Source organism: Crocuta crocuta, unplaced genomic scaffold, assembly GCF_008692635.1.
Source record: "Crocuta crocuta isolate KB4526 unplaced genomic scaffold, BGI_CrCroc_1.0 scaffold289, whole genome shotgun sequence".
NCBI classification, from domain to species: Eukaryota; Metazoa; Chordata; class Mammalia; order Carnivora; family Hyaenidae; genus Crocuta; species Crocuta crocuta.
The window spans coordinates 1,412,934-1,436,182 of NW_027533264.1; the positions used below are offsets into that span (position 1 = coordinate 1,412,934).

Consider the following 23,249-nt stretch of genomic DNA (forward strand, 5'->3'; position numbering starts at 1 on the left):
GTCGGAGGCGGGGGGGGGGCCTGCTGAGCTGGGGGTGATGGTAGGAGGGGAAGCCGGCGCCCGGGCCCAAGGGCGTCTGTTCGCTGTCCCGTGCGCGGGCCGCAAGGAAGGGGTCTCGGGCCCATGGCCCCGGAAGTGCCCACCGTCCGCTTCCCCCTCCTCATCTGCTCGTTCCCGGTGCCCCCGCCCGTGACCTCTGCTCTCGAGCTTTCCCAGGGAACTTTCTGGAAGGCCAAGACCCAGCAGGAGCCTAGTTCCAACCCCGCCCTGAGGAGTGGGGGCGGGCCGTGCGCTGGGAGCCCCCATTGGGGTGGGCAGAGCGCCCGCGTGGGCACAGAGCTGCGGGTGCCGCCGGGTGCTCGGGCCGAACTTCTTTTTCTCACCGCCGGGTGGCCTTGGCCTCCTTTAGGTCTTCGACAGCCCTGTTGTCCCCACCCCTACCCCCTGGGGCCGCCCTGGCTCTAGCAGTGACTCGTATTCGGTGGGGAACCCACCACCCCGAGTGCCTCCTAGTGCTGGCCCCTGAGAGGCCACTGGCCAGGGTCCCCAATTGCAGAGGGCCACAGCTGCCACCGCCTGGCCCCCAGGACCTTCCTGCCCTGGGTGAGGAAGAGGCAGTTCTGAAGGCTCCTTCTTGGAGACTCTTAAATTCCTAAGTTCCCTCTATCAGCCTCTGGCCTTGACCACTGCCCAAGGCTGGGTATCATTCGGCCCACTGGAAGCCTCAGTCACTCTGACTAGTCCTTCTTTCAAGATGGGAAGGGTGTCCCTCAAGACAGACACACAGGCCCTGGCGCTCCAAGGTCCAGCCCAGGGTCACAAACAGAGGTTGAATAAACCCTTGTGCGAAGGATGGACAACAGCAGGGTAGGGGGAGAGGCACCAAAGCGGTGCTGGGGATGCAGACATGGGCACCCAACTGGCTGTGTGACTTGGGCAAGATTCTTAACTGCTCTGAACCTGGGTTGCCTTCTATGTAAAATAAGGACTGGGCAGTCCTAGAGTTTAAATGACCAGGACATGGAAAATGCCTGGCAGTGGGTTCAAACTCCATTAACATCAAGGTGTCTGGCCTCTTGTTTGACAGAATTCTAGAATTCTGTAACCTATCCATCTGCCCACGCCTCCCCACATATGACAAACGAGCCCTGTCCAGTAAACTGAGGCTGGCTGGGCTCAGCTGTACCTTTCAATCCTCCTGAAAGAGAGTACCCAGGAGTCCTCTGGAGTCTGAAAAGGTAACAATACAGGTCTCTGACTCCCACTCAAGTTCTTTGAGAAAACCCTTTCCTTGGGGAGCTCTCGGCCTGAGGGGCAGTTCTTGATCACAGGGAGTCAGTCTCCTGCAGGACTGATGAAGGGGCACAAAGAAGGGCAGGCTTTTCAGATGCACCTGAATTCTTGGGAGCTCAGGGCCCAGGGTGGGCAATTTCAAAACATCTGGTTGTGCCCGGGAGGCAGTCTTGCCTCCCCTTTGCGGCGTACCCATCACCACCTGCCACGGGACCACTACTGAGTTCCCGGACAAGTCCTCTTTCTTTGGACACATGCATGCTCTTTATAGGATGCCCGTCTTCAGGCTACTCAGCCTGAAAACACTTCATCCTTTGGAGACCGCCAAGAAGACGCCTTGCCCACGAATCCGGTCAGTAATTCCCAACTCCGGAGCAGGTTGGCTCAAAAGCTCCTCCCACAATTTTCTTCACTTGCCATTTTGGCTCACTGTGGTTTAATGGGCCTCTCTACGCTGTCCATGAGCAGCAAGGACATTTCATTCATCATAACAAGTGTTTGTTAAATGAAGAAATGAGGGCCTTAATTAGACTGAAGCTGTTGGAAATGGAAAGGAACTAAATCCAAAGTTCTTGAGAAAAAAGAATTTTGTTTATGAAAAAAAAAGGACATGGGGGTCACAAAGACCTTCATTCTAGCAAGAATTGCCACTTAATTGTCATGTGACCTTGGACAAGTCACTTCATTTCTGAGTCCTAGCGATTTCTTATCTCTGAAACGGAGACAGTCATTCCTATCCTGCCTAATTCATGGGTCTGTGGTGAGGTCAGATGGTTCTGTGTGCAAAAACAATGTTCCATGTCGAACGTTAAGACATTACTATTAAGGAAGAAATAGTAAGAATAGGTCACTCACTGGGTGTGTGGCAAGAGGGAGATGCTGCGATCATGCGGACATTTTAGGCCTAAAGGATTAGAGCGGAGAGTTTGGGCTACTCCAGGGCCCTGTCCTCTCGGCCAGATCTTGGAATCTGGAGAATTTTCTTGAGACTGTGTCAGCCTCCCTCCTCCATGAGTCTGTCCTACAGTCCCAGGCCAGAAACCCCCTGTTCCCATTTCTGGGCAAGACTTCCTTGGGGAAGCCTCTGGCTGTGTTCCCTCCCAGTGCTGCCCAGCGCCCACTGATGAGGAAGGGCCTCTGCGGAGAGTACCGCTTCTCTCTCGGCTAGCCAGGGTTGATTAGTTAAACTCCGGATTAATTCTGAGCCCCATCCATCCCCCCCGAATCGAGGCCCACCAACTGGCCCAGAGAGCCTTGTCCGGCCTCAGGAAATGTTCCCGGTCGGCTCGGAAGTGAAAAACCCATGTCGGCACCAGGAGGCCATTTTCTTTGACAGAAGCCAAGGCCAAGGCCCCGGGGCTAGGCCTTCCCGCCCCGGGATCTCCCCGGAGCCTCGGATGCACACCCCACGCTTCCCGGATCCCCGCCCAGAAGAGAGGCTCCATCACGGCCCACCGTTTTGCACCGGTCCTGGGCGGCGGCGGCCTTGAAGGACTAGGCCTGGACTGGGACTCGGCCAATTTCGCCCAGCGTCTCAAAGACAGTCCGAGGGTGGAAGTCACCCGGGACTCGAACCTGCCTTCTCATCCTCCGAGGCCTAGTCCGAGGTTGCTGCGCTAATGCAGTCACACTGTCCCTTTAAGACGGCACTTTTTATTCTTCATTTGTTTACTTCTTCATACGCTTTTCGTTTTTTTACAATGTGTTCACAAGATCCTTCCGCAAATGTCGGTCCCAGGCACTAACCACACGCACCTTGAAGACATTCCTGCAATCTTAACAATCCAGAGTTATTGGCTGTAGGCCAGTATCTCTCTTTATGGGGTTTAATCCTTTTACACTTTAGGGACTACTTTTTAGGAATGAACCATTTTTGCTTTAGCTAACAAATGTTTATGACCTTCAGAACCCTTCCGCTGAGGACAGAATACGATAATAGCCTTTAAAACGCACCTTTTCATAAAAATATTCTGTGTAGGCCCTCAGAGGCTATCGAATCTTCTCGTATTCCTGAAGCAGAATGGTATGGTCCAAAGCCCGCCCCATCTTCCCTGCGATTGGCTTTCCTTCTTTGGCGAGACTTGTGACTCCTGACCAATGGTCACTCACGTTTCTTTAGCGAGGGATATGCGATGGAAGGAGGCGGCCTGAAAGTCGCCCCCTACGCGTTCTGGGATTGGCTACGTCGCACGGCGCGCGGGGATGGCGGGCCTGAAGGATGGAAACTACGACTCCCAGCTTTCTGAGAAGGGGACTCCGTTACGCATGCGCATGGGCGGGGCAGAGTGGCTTCTATATAAAAGGGGCGCAGAGGGCTGGGAGGCAGCAGTTGGAAGTTGGCAGGTGGAGAGGCAGGTTGGGAGGGGAAGTCGGGGGAGGAGGCGGAAGAGTTGCTGTCGGAAGGGGGAGGAGGGAGGGAGGAAAAGAGGAGGAGGCGGTGGAGATCTGAGCTGAGCCGAGCATCGAGCCAAAGGGGAGATGAGTTTGTCTGTCCTCGGCTGAGGCTCCGGCCGGGCCTAGGGAACTGGGAGCTCGGGTTGGAGCGACACCCGTGGAAGTGGGAGGAGGTGGCTCTGGGACTTTAACCCCTTGTGGGCTCTGCGGCAGGGGATTTAACCCTTTGTGGATTCGGCCCCTCGGAGGCAGCGTCATCGGGTAGTTTTAACCCCTTCGGGGCTGGGTTTAACCCGTTGGACTTTACCTCATCTCCTTGCCCACCAACTCCTCGATCGTGGGGGCGCTCTGCGGGGGACGTTTGAGGTCCACCCCCTTTGCACATTACGTCCTGTTACTGCTGCTGCACCCCCGTGGACCCGCTAGCTGGACGCGCTGTGGGCACTTAACCCTTTATTGTCTTGAGCGCTCACAAGTTGCAATTGGAGTTTGTTGACAGAAGGACTGGCTAAAGACGTCACTGCAGGAATTACAGACCGAAGAGGACTCTGCTGGACATTTTTTAAAAGAAAAGAAAAAACCTCTTTTTTTCCTTAAGGACTTACAGCCAAAAATTTTCAAACTTCGAGAAGAGGACTCTATTAGCCATGGCCGAGCCACTCTTGTCAGAATACCAGCACCAGCCTCAAACTAGCAACTGTACAGGTGCTGTGGTTGTTCTTGAAGAGCGGAACCCCGATCGCCCCCCAGGCGCGGAGGAGCGGGTGCCCGAGGAGGACAGTAGGTGGCAATCGAGAGCGTCCCTCGAGTCGGATGGCCGTCCGGGGCAGGAGGGGGAAGGGAGCTTGGAGCCCCAGCCGCCTCCCCTGCACACCCCGGTCCGTCCAGAACCCAACTGCCCGGAAGCAAGCGAGAAGGGCCAGAATAGGGATGACTTGTCCGCTGGCGGAGCCCCCCTGCCGGCAGCTGGGGGAGAACCCAGGCCCGAGGCCGAGCCGCTCGCACAGCCGTGTCATGACTCCGAGGCCAACAAGTTGGGGGCTCCTGCTGCAGGGGGCGAGGAGTCGTGGGGACAGCAGCAGAGGCAGCTGGGCAAGAAAAAACACAGGAGACGTCCCTCCAAGAAGAAGCGGCACTGGAAACCGTACTACAAGCTGACCTGGGAGGAGAAGAAAAAGTTCGACGAGAAACAGAGCCTGCGAGCTTCCAGGATTCGAGCCGAGATGTTCGCTAAGGGCCAGCCTGTCGCACCCTACAACACCACGCAGTTCCTCATGGATGATCACGACCAGGAGGAGCCGGATCTCAAAACCGGTCTCTATCCCAAGCGGGCCGCTGCCAAATCCGACGACACCAGCGATGAGGACTTCATGGAAGAAGCGGGCGAGGAGGATGGGGGCAGCGACGGGATGGGAGGAGACGGCAGCGAGTTTCTGCAGCGGGACTTCTCGGAGACGTACGAGCGGTACCACGCGGAGAGTCTGCAGAACATGAGCAAGCAGGAGCTCATCAAGGAGTACCTGGAGCTGGAGAAGTGCCTCTCGCGCATGGAGGACGAGAATAACCGGCTCCGGCTGGAGAGCAAGCGGCTGGGCGGCGACGACGCGCGTGTGCGGGAGCTGGAGCTGGAGCTGGACCGGCTGCGCGCCGAGAACCACCAGCTGCTGACGGAGAACGAACTGCATCGGCAGCAGGAGCGAGCGCCTCTGTCCAAGTTTGGCGACTAGACTGAAACTTTTGGGGGGGAGGGGGCACAGGGGACTTTTTACAGTGATGGAATGTAACATTATACACATGTGTATATAAGACAGTGGACCTTTTTATGACATAATCAGAAGAGAAAATAATCCCCCCGGCTTTGGTTGGTTTGGTAAATTTAGCTATGATGTAGCTTGCGTGCTTTTCTCCTGTTCTTTAATTATGTGAAACTGAAGGGTTGCTTTTCTTGTTTTCCTTTTTAGGTTTGTTTGTTTTTTTAATGTGTAAGTAACTTGACCAAGTTTTAATGCATTTTTCTGTTAAGAATCCCCTCCTTAAACGGAGCTATAAGGTGGCCAAATCTGAAAACCATTAAATTCATTCTAGTTATAATAAATTTAATATTTGTAAATGTAACATAGTTTCAGTGTGATTTCTGGAGCTAATTCAAAATAGTGCTGATTTATTTTAAGTGATTGCATTGTGGGGGGGGGTAAAGAAATTATTAGTTTGCAGAAAACAGTCTTTAATGGGACAGTTTTCAATTTGCCGATTTTTCCCCTGAATGGGTTTTAGTGTGCTACAAAATAAGAGTTCAGGCAAAATATAAAGATCTGATTCCGTTCAATACTTAAGTGTGCTTGCTTTCTAGTGCCTTGGTTTCTCTTTTTTTGATGCTGGAAAATAATCCAGTGTTGGTGTTTGGGGAGCAGAAAGTGGCTACAATCAAAAGCTTAAAATTTAATTCTGCTTCTCAACAGCCAACCTGATTTGGTAGTTTGGTGGGCTGGACAAATGACAGTCTCATTTCATTCTTCCAAATAGGTCTTTAGCAGCCTGAAGAAGTTCCTGGATGTCTGAAAGAGGCTCTTGGTAAACCCCTTGCTTTTTTAGTGCAAGCGGTGGTTGGATAAACGTGTGGCAGTTCTTTGTTGAGATGTTTCGAGGTAGGGAATATCGGATTTATAGAGGAAATGGCTGTTTGGGGCATTCCAAGGACTTACCCTAATTATCTACTACTTAGGCGCTCCCTATACTAAAAAAAGGAACAGGAGCTGTCCACCTTTTCATGAGGGTCAAGCCAAAATTAGAAATGGCCCCTCACTGCAAATGAAATGTAAAGCTTCTGGTTGAGGAGCTAAATTAAGTCCTTATGGGCCCGAGTGGGAACACTGCACATTCCTTGTGCAGTCACTATTCTCAGTCTCCTAATAGCTGCTTGGGTTCTTGAGTAGTTCTGTTCTTGAAAATGCAGGGAGGCCCTCAGAGTTAATTGCTGCCCGCAAATCAAAATAGTAAGAAATGAGGATTGTTGGCAGTCTCTTTTGCTCTCCTGGCCGCCATTCCTTTGCAATGTATTCAATAAACTTCTATCTCCTTAAACAACAAAATTATGATTGTTCCTTCCTGTCATCATGGTTGATCCAGCCTGTCTCCACCTGTCCCGTGTCAGTGTCTCCCTATAGCAAATGCATTGCTCAACTCATTAGCACAGGGGTTCCTTAACTCGGGGCCTTAGAAACTGCAGGGGGCCTTGGGCTATATGAACCCAATGAGATTCTGTGTAGACTTGTGTCATATGTATGCTTTTCTGGGGAGACATTCAAGATAATCAGGAGACTGTCAAACTCCTTGAAGGTTAAGAACCTCTGCAGGGAAAGGGGGAACCACTCCCCCCCCTCCAAACTCCCACTGAAAAGCTTGCTTTTGTAGCTAAATGGAACAGTGGAGGTGGCAGGAACTTCCAAGAGTGAAACGCACCTTATGATGCATAAGCGTTCACAAGTCAGTGAATCAAGGGAAATTTTGCTGGTCAAGAACTGACTCTGGGCCTTCAAAGCTGGACTAAGCTGGCCCTATTCTGGCAGATGGTCCACTGAAGACAATGTATGGTCAGTTTTTCCTTTGGCCTAAAATTACATTAAAGGTCTATTTTGAAATAGTTTTCTTCGTGTTTTTAATTTTCCTTCTGCTATGATGTCATGCAGTAGTCCCAGAAACACGGCTGCTTGGTGGAAAGGCAGCAACACTGCCCTCTGGCTTTATAGTGCAGAGAAGCCTCACTCTGCCCTGTCGGATGCAGCAGTGATAACCTCTGACTGTAGAACTTACTATGAAGATAAATAGATTAAACTTTAATGATCTTGTTTCCCCTACTCTTAGTCTTGGAGAAACTCTAAGTACATTTACCGTCAGAAAAAAAAAAAAAAACTATGTTTTACTCTTAGGAGACAAATTTAGTCCTGTCTTTGATAAATACACAGATAGTTTTAAGTAACTCACACACTACTTCTCATTTACCTGGAGATAGGCCATTTTCTAATTTTGCTTCCAAGGCACTTCATAATACATATTACATTTATGTTCTTAGAGTGATGAACTTTGCATGAAATTTTCTATCAACACTTTCTACACCAAAACACTTGACCAGTATATCACTCTCAGGGTAGAGAGAAAAGACTGAATTACTATTAAAAGAGGGGGCTGTGCTGACAAATGGTCCTCACGTCATTTGAGGATCTCTAGTCTTTCACTAAAGTCCTCTCTTCCAAACATTTTAACTGAACTGCCTAAAAGATCAGGCTTACACACTGGCAATTTCAGTTGGTTCCCTTTCTCATAGGGAGCCTGGGTATCCAGTGAAGGCAAAGTGCTTTCCCAACTTTGAGACCACTGGCTGGAAAGCTTAATCCTCCTTTGAGTGAGGAAAACTTTTTGGGGGGTTAGTCTATAATACAAAGTGGGCCTCAGAAGGCAGGAGACAGATCTTATTTTTCGGGAAAGCCAGGGAGGTCCAGATTGGTTTAATTCAGAAAAATACACTAGGTATCTCTAAAAAAAGAAAACATAAAGATTAGACTAGTTTAAGAAGAGTAAAAAAAACAGGGTCCTAGTCATGTCCTTAACATATACTGGTAGTGCAACCCTGGAATCAACTCAAACTCTGAGTCTCATTTTTCATCAGCAAAATGGGGCTGTGCCTACTTTACAAAATTGCTATCAGGATTAAAGGATGAAAATGTGTTATACTAAAGTAGGCTACCATCGATATANTGGGCTCGAACCCACAAGGCCGAGATCAAGAGTCACATACTCCACTGACTGAGCCAGCCCTTTGTTTAAGACCAGAGCAGTTGCCCATTTGATCAATATTTTAATTTTCACTTCATCCAGAGTAAAATAAAAATCCTTTGGGAAAATGTAAATAAATATGACCCTAATGACTTCAAAAGTTAGAGGGGAAAAAAAAATCAAAGAGGGAATACATAGAAATTAAAACAAATAAACAAACAAAGAAAAAAAACCCACAAGCACAACTGAATAGTTTACCTTCAGAAAATCAAGAGCTGACTATATTTAGTCAAACATTAGGTAAGGCACCACAGAATTCTCCCAGGCCACTTACACCCAGAACAGCTGGCCACAAATATTCACAACACCGTGATGGCGATGTTAGCTATAGCTGAATTAGTACTTGTACACTTGGGTTTGCGAGGTTAGTTTTTTGAAATTATTTTTTCAAATTTGACAAGAACATTGGAATAAAATTCCACTTTACTCTTCTTTCCCACATAAGGTATAATAAATGGCTGATGCTAGAAATGAAAAATAATTTTTAGAGTAAAGAAAATGTCAAATTCAGGCCCTGAACCCAGTCCAATCTGCTGACCAAACGGTAACAGTCCTACTTTACAACTGGGACAGTCCAGGCAGCAAAGGGTCAATTTGAGCCCATGGTCTTTGAATACTGGCAAAATTTACAACCTCATTCCACTTCTTGTTGGAAAAAAAAAAAAAAGGCTGGGTTTAGATCAATAATTGAGCCCTCAGAAATCCTCCTGAATAAACTTTTTCTTGGGTTTTACTTAGAGGTGGTTCAAATATGACAAATGAGGTAACAAGGTCAAAGTCAGAGAATAATCCTAGTAGTTTATTAATAAACCTTTGCACACCAACAAAATTCTTTCAAACGGTGAAAGAATTCAAATGCTGTTGGTAAGTTGTTTGGAATAGTGCTATCTTTCAACATAGCACTAAGAGCAGTTATGTTTGGCTTAAAAGTTTTTTTCTTTTCTTTTTTTTTAACGTTTTATTTATTTCTGATAGAGAGAGAGCGAGCGAGCGAGTGAGCAGGGGAGGGTCAGAGAGAGAGGGAAATACAGAATCTGAAACAGGCTCCAGGCTCTGAGCTGGCAGTCAGCACAGAGCCCGATGCGGGGCTCGAACCCACGAACGGTGAGATCATGACCGGAGCCGAAGTCGGACGCNATCCTAGTAGTTTATTAATAAACCTTTGCACACCAACAAAATTCTTTCAAACGGTGAAAGAATTCAAATGCTGTTGGTAAGTTGTTTGGAATAGTGCTATCTTTCAACATAGCACTAAGAGCAGTTATGTTTGGCTTAAAAGTTTTTTCTTTTCTTTTTTTTTAATGTTTTATTTATTTCTGATAGAGAGCGAGCGAGCGAGCGAGTGAGCAGGGGAGGGTCAGAGAGAGAGGGAAATACAGAATCTGAAACAGGCTCCAGGCTCTGAGCTGGCAGTCAGCACAGAGCCCGATGCGGGGCTCGAACCCACGAACGGTGAGATCATGACCGGAGCCGAAGTCGGACGCCCAACCGACTGAGCCACCCAGGCACCCCAAAAGTTTTTCAAGAAGAGCAAAAATTCAGAAGGAAATTGTACTCTCATCCTTCATGTTCTATTTGACACATCCACAGACTCTGTGTGAAGTGTTACAAACCCCTGGGTTTGCAGTGAGCAAAAAGGTATTCTGAAGGAAAATGTAGGAACTTGTGTGTCCTAGGCACAAGTATCTGAGAAAATGACAGCATCGCTGCCCTTGTGAGCTCTCAGTAGAATTTGTGCTAGCCTCCAGAGAGCCAGAAAAGGAGATTAATTTGAAGTCTGAAGCCTGTTTAAACATGGAAGTCCACCTACCTGGGTAACTCCAGTACAACGGTTAGGCAAAGGCAGGGGACCAAACTAGAGGAATAGAAAGGATTGTCTAAGAGGTTAGTTATGCCTTCCTATTTCTAAAAGTGTACTTAACAAGACAACAAACATTGGAACAATTTAAAAAGAGAAAATTCAAAGAGAAAAGAGGGCGAGCTCTAAACACAATAGAAAATTGGGTCTAATTGTGGACATCAAATAATTCAGAAGGATCTTCCTCCTAAAAAGGACCTGCTGCAAGGAGTCAATCCTTCTCACCACGGATCTTGCTCACACAGAGCCACCAGGCCGCAGGAGCGGGCCATCAGGGTAAAACACAGACCTTCCTAGTAACAACTGCTTGGTACCCTAAGAAACCGACCCTCATTCAGCCTAGTTGGATGGCCTCGCTTTGCGCTGCCAAGGGAAACCAGGGCCACATTTCAGTAAGGCAGGCCTCCCAACTACCCCCAAATAACCTCTGAAGCAGAAGTTCTAGATTCCCAAATAATGAAGTTTTCCTAAGTAAACGTTTACATAGCTACTGGAGAGTAGTTACTCCTCAACATATTTATGAGGGAGGCAGCAGAGATATTTTCAAATCAGGAAATTGGGCCATATAGGTTTGTAGCCTTTGTCATAAACCCCGAAGCAACTCATCTGAAAGGGGAGAGCTGAGAAGGAAGTTGAAGGTCTGGTTGAACATTAGATGAACAATGGACTCAGCAACAAAATGACCAGGTTGGCCTCATCTTCGGGACCTGGCCTCCGGCCAAGCCAATCAAGTCAGTGGTAGCAGGTACAGAAATAGAACTTGGGAGTTCCTAACTTCCAGTCTTGTGTTTTGCTCGGAAGATAACCAAGAGAGCATTATTAAACTGGATTTATTCCCAATTTTTCTTATCAAGGAATGGAAAAGCTTCAGGGTCAACCTTAAAGATAATAACCTGTCAACTGTATAAATGAGTAACACATTTCTGCACCTGGCACAGTGCTGTGTACCCAGTAGCATCCAAAAGTTTAACCGTATGACTTCACCATGGAAGATGAATCACAAGAGTCTGAGATCCTCCTCCATTAAATTCTTGACAGAAGAACTACAAAGATAATCTTTAAAGCCCCATTCAGCTCCTACGACTATTTAACTGAACTCCTACCAAATTAATGTCAGCTTTTCCTAACTCCTTCCCTTATCTGAAGAACAGTGTAAAATTAATATGATGTAAATCAAATCAACCTAGTTATGAATCAAGTGTACTTCACTTAGTGGTTCAAATTTTGGATTAAGAAATCAAGTCAGTGGTGATCACCTTGTCACAATCCAGTTGTAAGACTTTCGCTGAGAACATCTGGGGAGCAGGGGGGAGAATATAAAGTTACGGAACTGTCAGTTACAACTTAAAAAATGATTAACAGGAGAAGGGCTTCAGTTATCAAAAACCTTCCAAGGTTCTTGCTATTAAAGCCAAAGACTCAGGAATGATGTGACCATGTGTAATTGGCAATGAGATTCATTGCAAGATAACCTCAAAGGTAAAGTTCACTGCCCATTCTCATACTTCAGAGTCTACCCACATGTAACTTCTAATGGATTATTTTCAAAACAAATTATTAAGATGTCTCTGAACTGTATGTAAATCTCTCTAAACTTGGATTTCCAGCAGTAGGAAACAAGATGGTTTAATCTGTAATCCAAGGAAAGAATTTCACATCAAACTGCAATCCTTAAGAAGCTGCCATAACTGTTAATATAAGGTTGAGTATTTATTCTTTTCAGAGCAGGTCTCCCCCACCCCCCTAACGCCACATATACGAAGTTGCTCAAAAATGCAATTTCTATCTTGGTAGCATCTGGCATTCACAGAGGTGATTCTCAATTACTGTACTTAGAAATTCATAAGATTTTCCCTAGTAACAATGCGCCAGTGGCAAAATACTCCCCGTTTTGTTCAGTTTGTGGAAGAAAAGTTCTTTAAACTGGAAAGAATTTGTAGTCTTATAAAGATTACGTTGGAATTGGTTCGTTCTTTCCTCTAGGAGGGCAGCCATTTCTCCAAAAGTTTTGGTAAAACTCATGGCTCGGATTTCAAAACGCAAACAGATGTTCCTGAAGCATCCGAAACGGGCCACTCCACGTTTATTCCCAGAGCCGTGGCCACTCGGTTTTTTTGTGTCCCAACCCCGTAAAGGGCAAAACCCAACCTTTCTTTGGTGTGAACTTTCAAGGGACGTGAACAGCACATTTTTAGAGTTTCCCAAACTGGCTGGGGACGTGCAAGGTCAGGTCATTCCGACAATCGGGGCTGCCTAGAAATCTTGAGGGCGAAGCGCTCAGAGATTTCCAAGCACGAGGCTCGCCAAGGTTTCCACATGCCTCTATCTACCTAGTTCCAGGGGAGAATTGGTGGTTGCTACTGTAAGAAGGCCGTTTCCTTCTCGAAGCCCGGGATGGCCTTCGTGTATGGGGGAAGATGGTGGGTGCACCCAGCTCGGCGCCCTCCGGGGCCCCCAGCTGCCTGCCTCGCCTAAGGATGCACGACCAGAGCTGGGACCTCCGCCCTCCCCCGCGGCGCCAGTCTTTGGAATCTGGCGTCGCCCCCACCTCGCCCATGGAAGTGGGGGTCCCGCACCGCTGGGCCCCGCCACCATACCCAGGCCGCGTGGGGGTAGGCAGAGCTGGCAGAACTCGGCCTCAGGATCTGCGTCTCCCGTGGGAAGAGCAGAGGGGAGTCGTCTCGCCCCAACTGGGGTCTCGGGGAACACGCGGTAATTGCCCAAGAACCCCGCCCTCTGTGAGAGGCGAGGCTGCGGGGCTGCCGGGACGGTTTGAGAACCGGGCCCGGCCGGGGAGACTCCAACCTTCACCCCCCCGGTCCCCGGTCCCACTCCCCGCCGTCTCCCGGCGCCACCACTTCAGGCAGCCCACTCGGCCCGGCCTCTCCCCGCGCCCGGACCACCCCCCACGGGGTGCTCTCACTGCGCAGCGAGTCCCTCCGCTGCCTCCTCCCAGCCCAAAATGGCGGCGGCGGCCACCGATTCTTCTCGTCGCCTTCCTCTAGGGCCGAGGATCCCTCCGCACCACAGCCCCGCCCCCCTCAGCCGGATCTATTTTCTGTCCCGAGAAGATTAACGCCATCAATGAACTCTTTAATTGAGCTCGGAAGGCGGGTGCTGTTGTGCTTCCGCCAGCTATTCGTTGACGAAAGTGGAGATATTGGCAGACCGGTTGACCAATCAAAGAAGGTGTCGGTGAGCGCGGGACGCCACTCACGCAAGGGTATATGGGTTTTGGAGTTCTTGGTCTGATGGTAGACGTGACAGGCTCTTGATCCGTTTTCCAAAGCTGGAAGAACTACAATCCCCGATAGGCACTGTGCTGCCAGGCTTTTCCCCTCCCCCCCCTCCCCACAACCCTTAGTGCCTGAGCGGCTTGACCAGAGCTGCTACAATTGCAGCAAGAGGTAGGGCTGAGGCGTTGGGAACTGCACAAACAGGAGGTCGGTCGCACAGAAAGACACACAGATATAGTCGTGTGCATAATCCTTGACAACAAATAGGTCAGTTCTGCCTTTGCAAAATCTCCTTTCTCGGACTACTTCCCCTCTTCCAAGGAATCCATCCTTATTCCCTTCCAGCTGCATGTAGTGTGAAGACTCCTTCGCCTCTCCTCCGCTTCCCGTCCTGAGAGGAAGGAGCGGGGAGGCAGGCCAAGCCCAGGAAATGATAAGGCTTCAGCCCCAGGCTCGGCGCAGGCCCCAGCTGTGTTCCTCAGCGCTAGGTTTTGGAGTCCAGCCTGGGGGGCAGGCAGGGGGAGGGGTCTGCTGCCGAGACGGGGGCGTCTGCACACAGTGAGGAAAGGACCCCTTGTAAAGGCCGCTTCATATTTTCTTGTTAGAGCCACTGACCCACTCCATTGCCAGCCTCTCCAGGTCACTGCTGTGTCTGCCTCCTAGGACAGCGTCCTTTACCCCTTTGGTTGTTAGGGGGCGGGGGCGGGGTGCTGGGGCAAGCTTAGGGCTAGCTTCCTAGCTGCCAGCCTGGGCCTCAGTGACTTTTAGAAGAACAGTATAGGATGTAAGCCCTGGCCTGGGGTCTGAGGAACAGGACTGGGAAGATGGCCCCTTATTCTCCTTTTGGCCCCCTTGCTGACTGGAGGTGTGAAAACCAGGGTGCGCAGGCAGCCTTCAGGGCCTTGATTTGATAATGAAAGTGTGCAGTTCCAGTGCTACAAAATGGCTGCCGCTGCCTTGGTGAAAAATTCCTGAGTAGCAAGTCTTCCTGAAAATTCCCCTGTAAGACTGAGTTTTCTGTTATTTAAGGCAGGTGTCATTAAAGTTAAAGGCATCTGCTGAAAGATTTGGAACAGAAGAAGGTGGCTACTCCGACCCAGACCAACTGTAACACAGTCACCCGCAGCCCTGGAGCAGGCCAAGGTAAGCCCCACCTTCCCAGCCACCTGAGTGCCCTGACTCGGGTCCTGCCGGCTGATCTCAGGTGTGTTGGCAGGTTTGGAAAACCAGTATTTTTAAATGAGTCTCTACTGTGCAGTGGGCAATATGCCGGATGCCGAATCTGTGCTATCTCATAAAATCCTGGGAGCCCTTCAAGGTAGGAATTACTACTTCCATTTCAAAGCAGCTAAGGTTCTCAGAGCTGAAATGCCTTCTCTAGAATCAGGGAGCTAGCAAACAAAAGATCCAGGTGTAAAGTTTGTTTTGATTTTGTTTTTTGAGAGAGAGCACGCGTGCATGAGGGGGGGGAACAGGAATGAGCATGAGCGGGGGGAGGGGCAGAGGGAGGGAGAGGGAGGGGGAGAGAGAATACCAAGCAGTCTCCACGCTGTCAACACAGACTGACGCAGGGCTCCATCCCACGAACTGTGAGGTCATGACCTGAGCTGAAATCGAGTTGGATGCTTAACCGGCTGAGCCCTCCAGGCGCCCAAGATTAAATTTAGGGACTTCCGACAACAGAACTCTGCCTTGCAATTTGTCAAAGCTGAGGACCAAGTGTGACACAGGGGAAGCAGTTTGAGCAGCTGGTTTATGATTTGGGATGGGGGTTGGGGTTCACACACTGTCCGGGAGGGAGGGAGACATAGATTGTGTCAGACTCTCAGAAAACGTCACCTTCTGATATGGCAACAGGAACCCACACCCGCTTTGCCCATACTCTCTCTTGCTGCCCCGCCTTGCCTATTCTCCCCTGGTTTTCGAGTCTCTACAGACGAGCAAGGAACTCCGCTCCTCTAACCTACCCTAGCTAGCCACTTTCAGCACTTGTTTAACTTGGAGTTCATGGTAGGTCAGGATTAGAAGTTCAGAGAGGGCGTATGACTCACCCAGATCACACAGCTTATCTGCAATAGTGGGAATGGTGGTAAAGGGACAAGCCTTCAGGAGGGAGGCAGCACGTGGGGCTGAGGGGCGGGGCTGGTTTGGGTGCGGGGAAGGGTCATCAGCGGGGGACACGTACTGAGGGCTGGGGGCAACTGAATGTGCACACACAAGCAAGCCACCTTGCCTGGCCACTGCCAGGCGCCTGGCTTCTGGGCTGGGCCAGAAACTCTGTCTCAGGAGGCTGAAGACACTGAGTGGAGATAAGGCCCGCTCTGGATCTCTGATCTCCCTGCAGGTGAAGTAACAATACAACACAACAAACAACACACACACGTACTGCGTACCCACAGGAACATACTCCATGCCAGATGAGGAAGAGGGCTCCAGAGCCCCTAAAGCACACACAGCACACTCCCAGCTCTCAGGGGGGCTGCATACATCCCCGGATGTGCACGCTGTGCTTGTAGGAACCGATGCTCGCAGATCTCTGAACGTATGGACCTACACTCAGATGTCTCTGAGCCGTGGTTACATCATAAAGCAATAGGCTAATGGTGGCAATTATTATTAGAATTCCCCAAACCACAAACATAGAGCAATTCATTCCCCACCCCATACCCTGAGTACTCCCACCCTTACCACCACAGAGATAAACACATGCTCTGTACACACACTCCTGACAGAATCCCTTTCCACCTCTTAGATAAGTTCTAGAATGCTGTCAGCTGCAGACTAGAGGGTCACCCTTCCTCTCCCTAGTCAGGGCCTCTTTCCTGCCGCTCATGTCGAAGAGTGATAGCAACTTCTGCTTGGGATAAACACACTCCATCTTCTTTGCCCTAGATCAGCAGAAAGGAGAGTCTCACATCCCTGTGTTTTTTGGGTCCCCCTCTGTTATGGGCTTTATGATAGTTAACATATGTGTGTGGGGCACTTACCTTGGGCCATGCACGGGGACACAGTGGAGAACTGGACAGACTGGACACATTCTTATGGGAAGCAGACAGATGGTAAATAGCAATGTGGTAGATGCTACGTGGGATGTTAACTGGGTCCTATGATGATGTCACGGGGAAGGGGAGATGGGGGTGGGGATCTTTAGATAGGGTGGTCAGGGAGGGCTCCTCAGAAGAGGCGACATTGGCACTAAGCCCTAAAGAGTCAGCTATGCAAATACCTGCTAGCAAGATGGGCTACATAATTTGTAGGGCCCAGTGCAAAGGGTTCTTTATTCAAAAATTGTTACGAAGTTCAAGACAAGGACAGCAGAGCATTAAGCAAAGCGCGGGGCCTTTCTGAACAGAGTGGGGGTGAGGGGCCCTGAGAGACCGTGCAGGTTGCTTACTCATGAAGCCAACTCTGTCTGAAGGACAGGCTTCCAAGAAGGTATCTGATAAGCAAGTGCATCAGGACCCACTCCCCAACCACTCTCCCATGTCCTACTTCATTCAGTGTTTGTGGAATACCTGCTCTGGCAGGTGCGGGTGGAGAAATTCCAGAGGGCAATAGCAGGCAGCACTCCTGCTGTTGTCATGAGTTTGCTTGGGGAGGGTTGGGGGGCAGACAGTAGTCGGGAAAACCCACAAATCCAACAAATAGTTGCAGAGGGTGAGAGGCGGGAGAGTGACCCCGAGTCAACTGTGGGAAGTTCGGCCTCAGGCCCAGTGGTTGTAGACACCACCCAGGACAGGCTGTCTGTGATTCATTCTTCCTTGCCCCCTGTTTAGACCCCTGGTGCTCCTGGGAGCCCCCAGACACCCCCAGAGCCTCATGACCCTGGTAGTTCCCTGCCCCTGACACCCCGGCTAGAGAGCCACTCAGAGGAGGAAGACCCTACAGGCGCTGGCAGCGGCCTGGGCTGGAGCAGTAGGGGTTCCCGGACCCAGAGCCCAGGGGGTGGCCCCGTGGAGGCTGTGCTGGGCCGGAAGAAGCACCGCAGGAGGCCTTCAAAGCGCAAACGGCACTGGCGGCCCTACCTGGAGCTGAGCTGGGCCGAGAAGCAACAGCGGGATGAGAGGCAGAGCCAGAGGGCCTCCCGGGTCCGCGAGGAGATGTTCGCCAAGGGCCAGCCCGTGGCGCCCTACAACACCACCCAATTCCTGATGAATGACCGAGACCCTGAGGAGCCCAACCTGGAAGTGCCCCATGGGGCCTCCCAGCCGGGCTCCAGCGGGGAGAGTGAGGCGGGGGACAGCGATGACGGGCGAGGCCGGGCTCATGGGGAGTTCCAGCAGAGGGACTTCTCCGAGGCCTACGAGCGCTACCACACGGAGCGCCTGCAGGACCGCAGCAAGCAGGAGCTGGTTCGAGACTACCTGGATCTGGAGAGGCGGCTGTCGCAGGCCGAGGAGGAGCCCAGGAGGCTGCAGCAGCTGCGAGGGGCCCCCGGCCGCCTGCCCTGCCGCCAGGTGGAGGAGCTGGCCGCCGAGGTCGAGAGGCTCCGGACAGAGAACCAGCGGCTCCGGGAGGAGAACGCGATGTGGAACCAGAAGGGCAGCTGTCCCGATGGGGAGCCGGGCACCTAGTGGGGCCCCCCCACTCAGGTCACCCCAAGGAGAAAGTCCCGTTTCATACACACTCAGGTCGCTGGGTCTCAGGGAGGCAGGCGGCAGATGGAAACCACTCCCAGGCCCCCCACCCCGGGTCCCCCGAGAACAGCTAAAATCGGTTGAGCCTTCTACCTTGTCATTCCCATAATCTGTTCTTTGATGTCTTCCTATTTTTCTCAAAGAAATTAAATGATTTTCCGGAGATCAGGTGGGAGTGGCTAGGATTGATTTCACTAGGGCTGCTCTGAGAATTGAAGCACATTTGTTCCAGAGAGGTTTGGGACTGGGGTCCTGGTCCCGCCTCACCCCAAGCCTGGGTTGGCCAGCGGACCTCTGTGTTAGGGAACTGCAAGGGCCTCCGGATACCTGAATGCTGCTCTGTGTGCCCAGGAACAGTCAGACTGCTCTGAAGGTCTTATAGAGGAGGATGCGGGGCTGGGAGGAGGGCTCAGGAACCACGGGGTTCAGCCAGAACTTGACTTCAGAGGCCAGATTGCTGGGAGGAGCTTGGGGTGTCCCCTGGAGGAGAGAGGGCTGGGACTTTTGGAGGGGTTCCTTTGGGGCTTGTTCCCCAGCTCCCTGTATTCTCCTTATGCTCCCCATAGTTTGGAGGGCCCGGCTGGGTGAGGGCTGGGTGGCTTGTGTCTCCTTGTCCTTGACAGCCCGCTGCCCCCCACATCTTGAAGCCAGTGGTTGGGCGGTGGGAGGTTAGTCACCTTTATCCCCAGACCTCCTGGAAGGGCACTTACAAGTAAGCCCTCAAGGGAAGTTTCCTCCTACTGGAGGAAAAAAAAAAAAAAAGGCCAAGAGGCAGAAGGGGGCACTTAGTAGAGCTGGTGGCCTGGCTTTCCTGGTGCTCACTGTGCATCTGCGCCTCCTGCTCCTCTTCGCCTTGTCCCCTGTGAGGTCCCTTCTCTCTGAGGTGAGCCTCTCCCCTGTTTGCATAATAGAAAGCTGAGTCCCCTGGGATAAGGCAGATGCCACCAAGGTGCCGGGAGTATTGGGCTCTGAAACGAGCTCACACGCCCCATCACTCAGACCCAGCCTTCCCCAGACACCAGTTTCCCTTCTGTCACCCCTTCCGGGCGTCCTTGTCTGCCTGGGCCAGGGTGGTGGAGGGGGAAGTTAGCCAACGCACCAGGGAGGCTGTGTGGTTCTGCCACCGGAGGGGAGGGGCGGAGACCTGGCCAGCCCCACCTGGCTTCCATTCCAGGAAGACTAGTGTTGTCAGACCACATTGGGCAAGAGAAGGGCTCAGGCCTCAGAGCTGCTGGGATGGAAATGTTGACGAACCCTGTGTGTTGCCAGGATAACTTTCATTTCTGCCCTGCCACACCCAGGCCTGGCCAGCGCCTTCAACAAGGAAGCAAGGCGAGAACAGATTCTGGGGAGGGGTGGGTTTCAAGAAAGAGTAGAATCTTCTGTCCCCGAAGGCAGGTGTGGGAGGGGGGCGTTCTGCCCCTGGGAGCCCTCATCAAAGAGTTTAGCCCCCTTCTCTTTGCTCTTGAACAGCTCAGGAAGGGCCAGAGGAATGCTTGTCCCCACTTTGCAGATGGGAAATCCAAGGCTCCGGGAGGGTGTGGCTTTCCGAATTCCTAGCCTGCCTTGGGTGGGGGAAGGTGCTAGCCTGGGATCCAGAGGCCCCTGGGCAAGGCTCAGGCAGCCTCCCAGCTGCTGCATTCCTCAGCAGGGAGCCCAGAGGGAGAGGGTTGAGCCAGGACTAAGGCTGTTTACCCAGAGGCCTGTGTGTGTGTGTGTGTGTGTGTGTGTGTGTGTGTGTGTGTGTGTNGTGTGTGTGTGTGTGTGTGTAACTGGGAGGGGTGAGAAGATTCCAGAGGGGGCTGCTGCTGGAGTTGTTGGGGGAGGGTGCTGGGGCCATGCGCAGGAGGGCCAGAGTGTCCTGAGTAAGCAAGAGCCCCATACGGGGGAGGGGACAGGTGAGGAGTTTGGCCCTTCTTGGCCCAGAAGCTGAGGGAGCCTGGGGATGGGAAAGCTACCTGCTGGCCCTTGCCTGCCCAGACACACTCACACACACACACACACACACACACACACACACACACACACACACACGCCGAAGAGCTCTTGGTCAGGGCCACATCAAAGTGGGTTAATTTTCCCAAGATTGGTGGAGGACAGGATGGGACAAGAAGAAAACAAAGGAGAAAAGTGTGAGCTGGGAAAGTGTCTTCACTGAGGGGAGTCAGTGAAGAAGAGGCCTTCCTTGGAACCTCCTCCCAGCATCTGGTTTGCTGACCTCAGTGGCCCGGAGCCCCAGGGTTGAGCTGGAGTGTGTCCTGCAGTACTGGGCCAAGTACTGGGCAGAGGCCACTACGCTAGAGGTGGTGGCCAGGTGTGGGTCCCTTTCGTCTTTTCCCTCTCCGGCTGCCCCGCCCGGAGGCCTGGGCTTCTCCCTACCCCACCACAGTGACAAGGTCCAATTTTACAGCCTCTCCTCTCCCCTGCAACCTACATACCCCCTTGGCTGGGGAAAGCTGGGCTTAGACACACTCCCCTTTCCCCTCCAGGCCTTTCTAGAGCAAATTCTCATTGTCTTACTTCCCTCATGCCCATTTGCTTTCCAGGATCTTCTTGGTCACCTGGGTCAAGGGAGGGAGGCCCAAGGGCAGATATTTCACTGGAGTGAAGCTTCCCACCACCCCTGCATGCCCTGGCCTGGGATCCTCCTTCCTTCCCCAGCAATGACTGCCTTCACCTTGCGTGGAAATTCCTGTGTCCAGAGGAGACAGAAGGAGTCTGCCAGGAAATGAAGAAGGGGGTTTGAAGTGAAGAAATCAGTGTGAGGTCAGAGGGTGGCCAGTTCCTACTGCTCGCTGTTGGGCTCAAGCAAGCATGGCACTGGCCCTTTAAGTGGGGGTGCCAGTCAGTGCCCTCCCCCAGCCAACCCAGTTTGTGGGCACACTGAGCATGTGCAGGAGCTGTGCAAGCACAGGGGAGGGAAGTGGGGGGATAGATTCCGGAGGGAACTCCTCACCCCCCTACTTCCTGTAGCTGCCCCCACTCTCCTTCCTGGGTCTGACAAAGGAGCTCATGGTGTCACCCAGTCCCTTCCCCCACCCCAGACCCTGGTGGGTGCTGCCCTCTCAGGGCCCTGGGCATGGAGGGGGTGAAAGGCAGGCCCTCTGGGCCCCCGGGAAGCAGGGCAGCCCCCCTGCTGCCCTGAGTGGCATGCAAACTCAGCCCAGTGCCACCTCACTTCTCTGATGTGGGCGGTGGATAATCTTCCTGCTTCTTAGCATGTTTGATGTCATTCCATTGGTGCCAGGCTTTTTAAAAGAAGCATCTACCTGTGACAAAGCTCTGCTATGAAAATTAACATCAGCTAAAAAGATGAGGTCCTTACCCCCTCCCCCAGGAGCTTCCAGTCTAATCTCTGAGAGGAAGCAAACAGCTCAGAGGCTACTAGTGCCTGTGCAGCTCCCTCCCTGGTTCTCCCCCTTCCCCTATAGGCAGCTGTCTCCCCCAGTTCCAAAGCTCAAACTCTGCTGTCTCAACTGGCTGCATCCTCCAGACCACCCTCCCTCTTACCTGCCCCCCCCAAACTGCTCTGCTCCTGCAACATCAGAATGTACATACAACGTCCCCTCCCTCCCCCATAACTCAGCCCTCCTTCACTTCCCACCTGCCGAGAGAGACAGAGAGAGAGAGAGAGAGAGAGAGAGAGAGAGAACAAGTGGGGGGAGGGGCAGAACGAGAAGGGGACAGAGGATCTGAAGCAGGCTCCCTGCTGGTGTCCGAGAACCCAGGAACCATGAGATCATGACCTAAGCTAAAGTCCCAATGCTTGCTTAGCTACTTAACTGACTGAGCAACCCAGGCACCCCCCTCTTCCTCCTTTAATCTCTTAGCTACAAGTACCCTTATTTCTAATCGAGGTGAAATTCACATCACATAAAAATCATCATTTTAAAGTGAATGACTCAGTGGCATTTAGTACATTCACAATGTGTGCAACTGCTACCTCCGTCTAGTTCCAACATTATCACCCCAAAAGGAAACCCCCGTCCCCATTAAGCAGTTACTCCCCACTCCCATCTCTCTCTAGCCCAGGCAACCACCAATCTGCCTTCTGTCTCTATGGATTTACTTACTCTGGATATTCTGGTGATAAAGCCAGGAGGGAAAGACTGATGTCCTGGGGCCTGTATCCAAAATGACCTGAGATTTATCTGAGGGCCTATTGTAGAGGGAGGACTGTATCAGGAGACTAGAGACCTGCCATCCATCCCTGGAGCCTCCTCTCCTTTGTTCAAGGACGTGGGAGGCTTCAGGCCAGTCCAGGATCCCGAGCCCTCCAGGGCCTGTCCTTGGCCAGGGGGCTTGTGTCTGGGACCAAGCTGCCTGAGCTGAAAAATAGAACATCTCCTTGATCCTCTTGGCTCCTGCCTGCCGTCCAAAGGTCCGGGCAGTGAAGGTGTCCTTGGGGGACAGTGTGATTAATACTGTGGGGTTTGGGGTCAGATGCTTGAGGCAAGGCAACTTTGGCTCAGAGAGGTTGAGAAGCTGGCAGCCAGTTCTGTCTGATTGTGTTTGAGCTGTCGACCACTGCTCTCTTCTGTCTTCGAAGAGGTAAAGTAAGTTAAGGGTTTAGCAAAGTGCTAGTGGTGTGGGAGGTTCTCTTGGATGGAAGGAGCCATAAATCTTACTACTTGCAGGGTATTGCACCATCAAGAGGTGAAGTGTTCCATTCCAAGGTGGTTCTTGGGAGTTCCCCTGGCGACCCCCTTCCCTCATCTTTTGGAGATGGTTTCCTCTTTGCCTTCTCCACTGGCCTTGCTAGGATGACAGCCTTTGTGGAGGCTGAGACAGGCTGCCCGGACCTTGAGCCCCTAGGGCAGCTGGGAGTAGAGAACATGGATGCCCCCTCCCCCAGACAAGGCCATGTTATTGTTGTCTTCACCTGGAGCCCAGCTCGCTCACGTCTCCATGGCTGAGCGTCCACCCCGGCCCTCAAACAGAAAGGCCTTTGTGGACCCAGGGAAGGGAGGGGGCTGCATCGGGCGGCCTGGCAGTGGGACA

General features: G+C 51.7%; 2 protein-coding genes across 2 annotated transcripts; both read left to right on the forward strand.

Moving 5' to 3' along the window:
- The first annotated feature begins 3,687 nt into the window (after window positions 1–3,687).
- On the forward strand, window positions 3,688–5,802 carry HEXIM1 (HEXIM P-TEFb complex subunit 1). The gene has a single exon (XM_077747704.1). The coding sequence runs from the start codon at window positions 4,335–4,337 to the stop codon at window positions 5,412–5,414; it is 1,080 nt and encodes a 359-aa protein (XP_077603830.1). The 5' UTR covers window positions 3,688–4,334; the 3' UTR covers window positions 5,415–5,802.
- A 7,657-nt stretch (window positions 5,803–13,459) lies between these two features.
- On the forward strand, window positions 13,460–18,416 carry HEXIM2 (HEXIM P-TEFb complex subunit 2). The gene is given in 5 exon segments (XM_077747788.1): window positions 13,460–13,598; window positions 13,740–13,782; window positions 14,663–14,722; window positions 14,724–14,754; window positions 17,388–18,416. Coding segments are annotated over 5 exon segments (1,071 nt in total). The 3' UTR covers window positions 18,186–18,416.
- The last annotated feature ends 4,833 nt before the right edge of the window (window positions 18,417–23,249 follow it).

Bases quoted from the DNA above. Each gene is read 5' to 3' on its own strand.
- HEXIM1 (XM_077747704.1), top strand. From the start codon at position 4,335: ATGGCCGAGCCACTCTTGTCAGAATACCAGCACCAGCCTCAAACTAGC.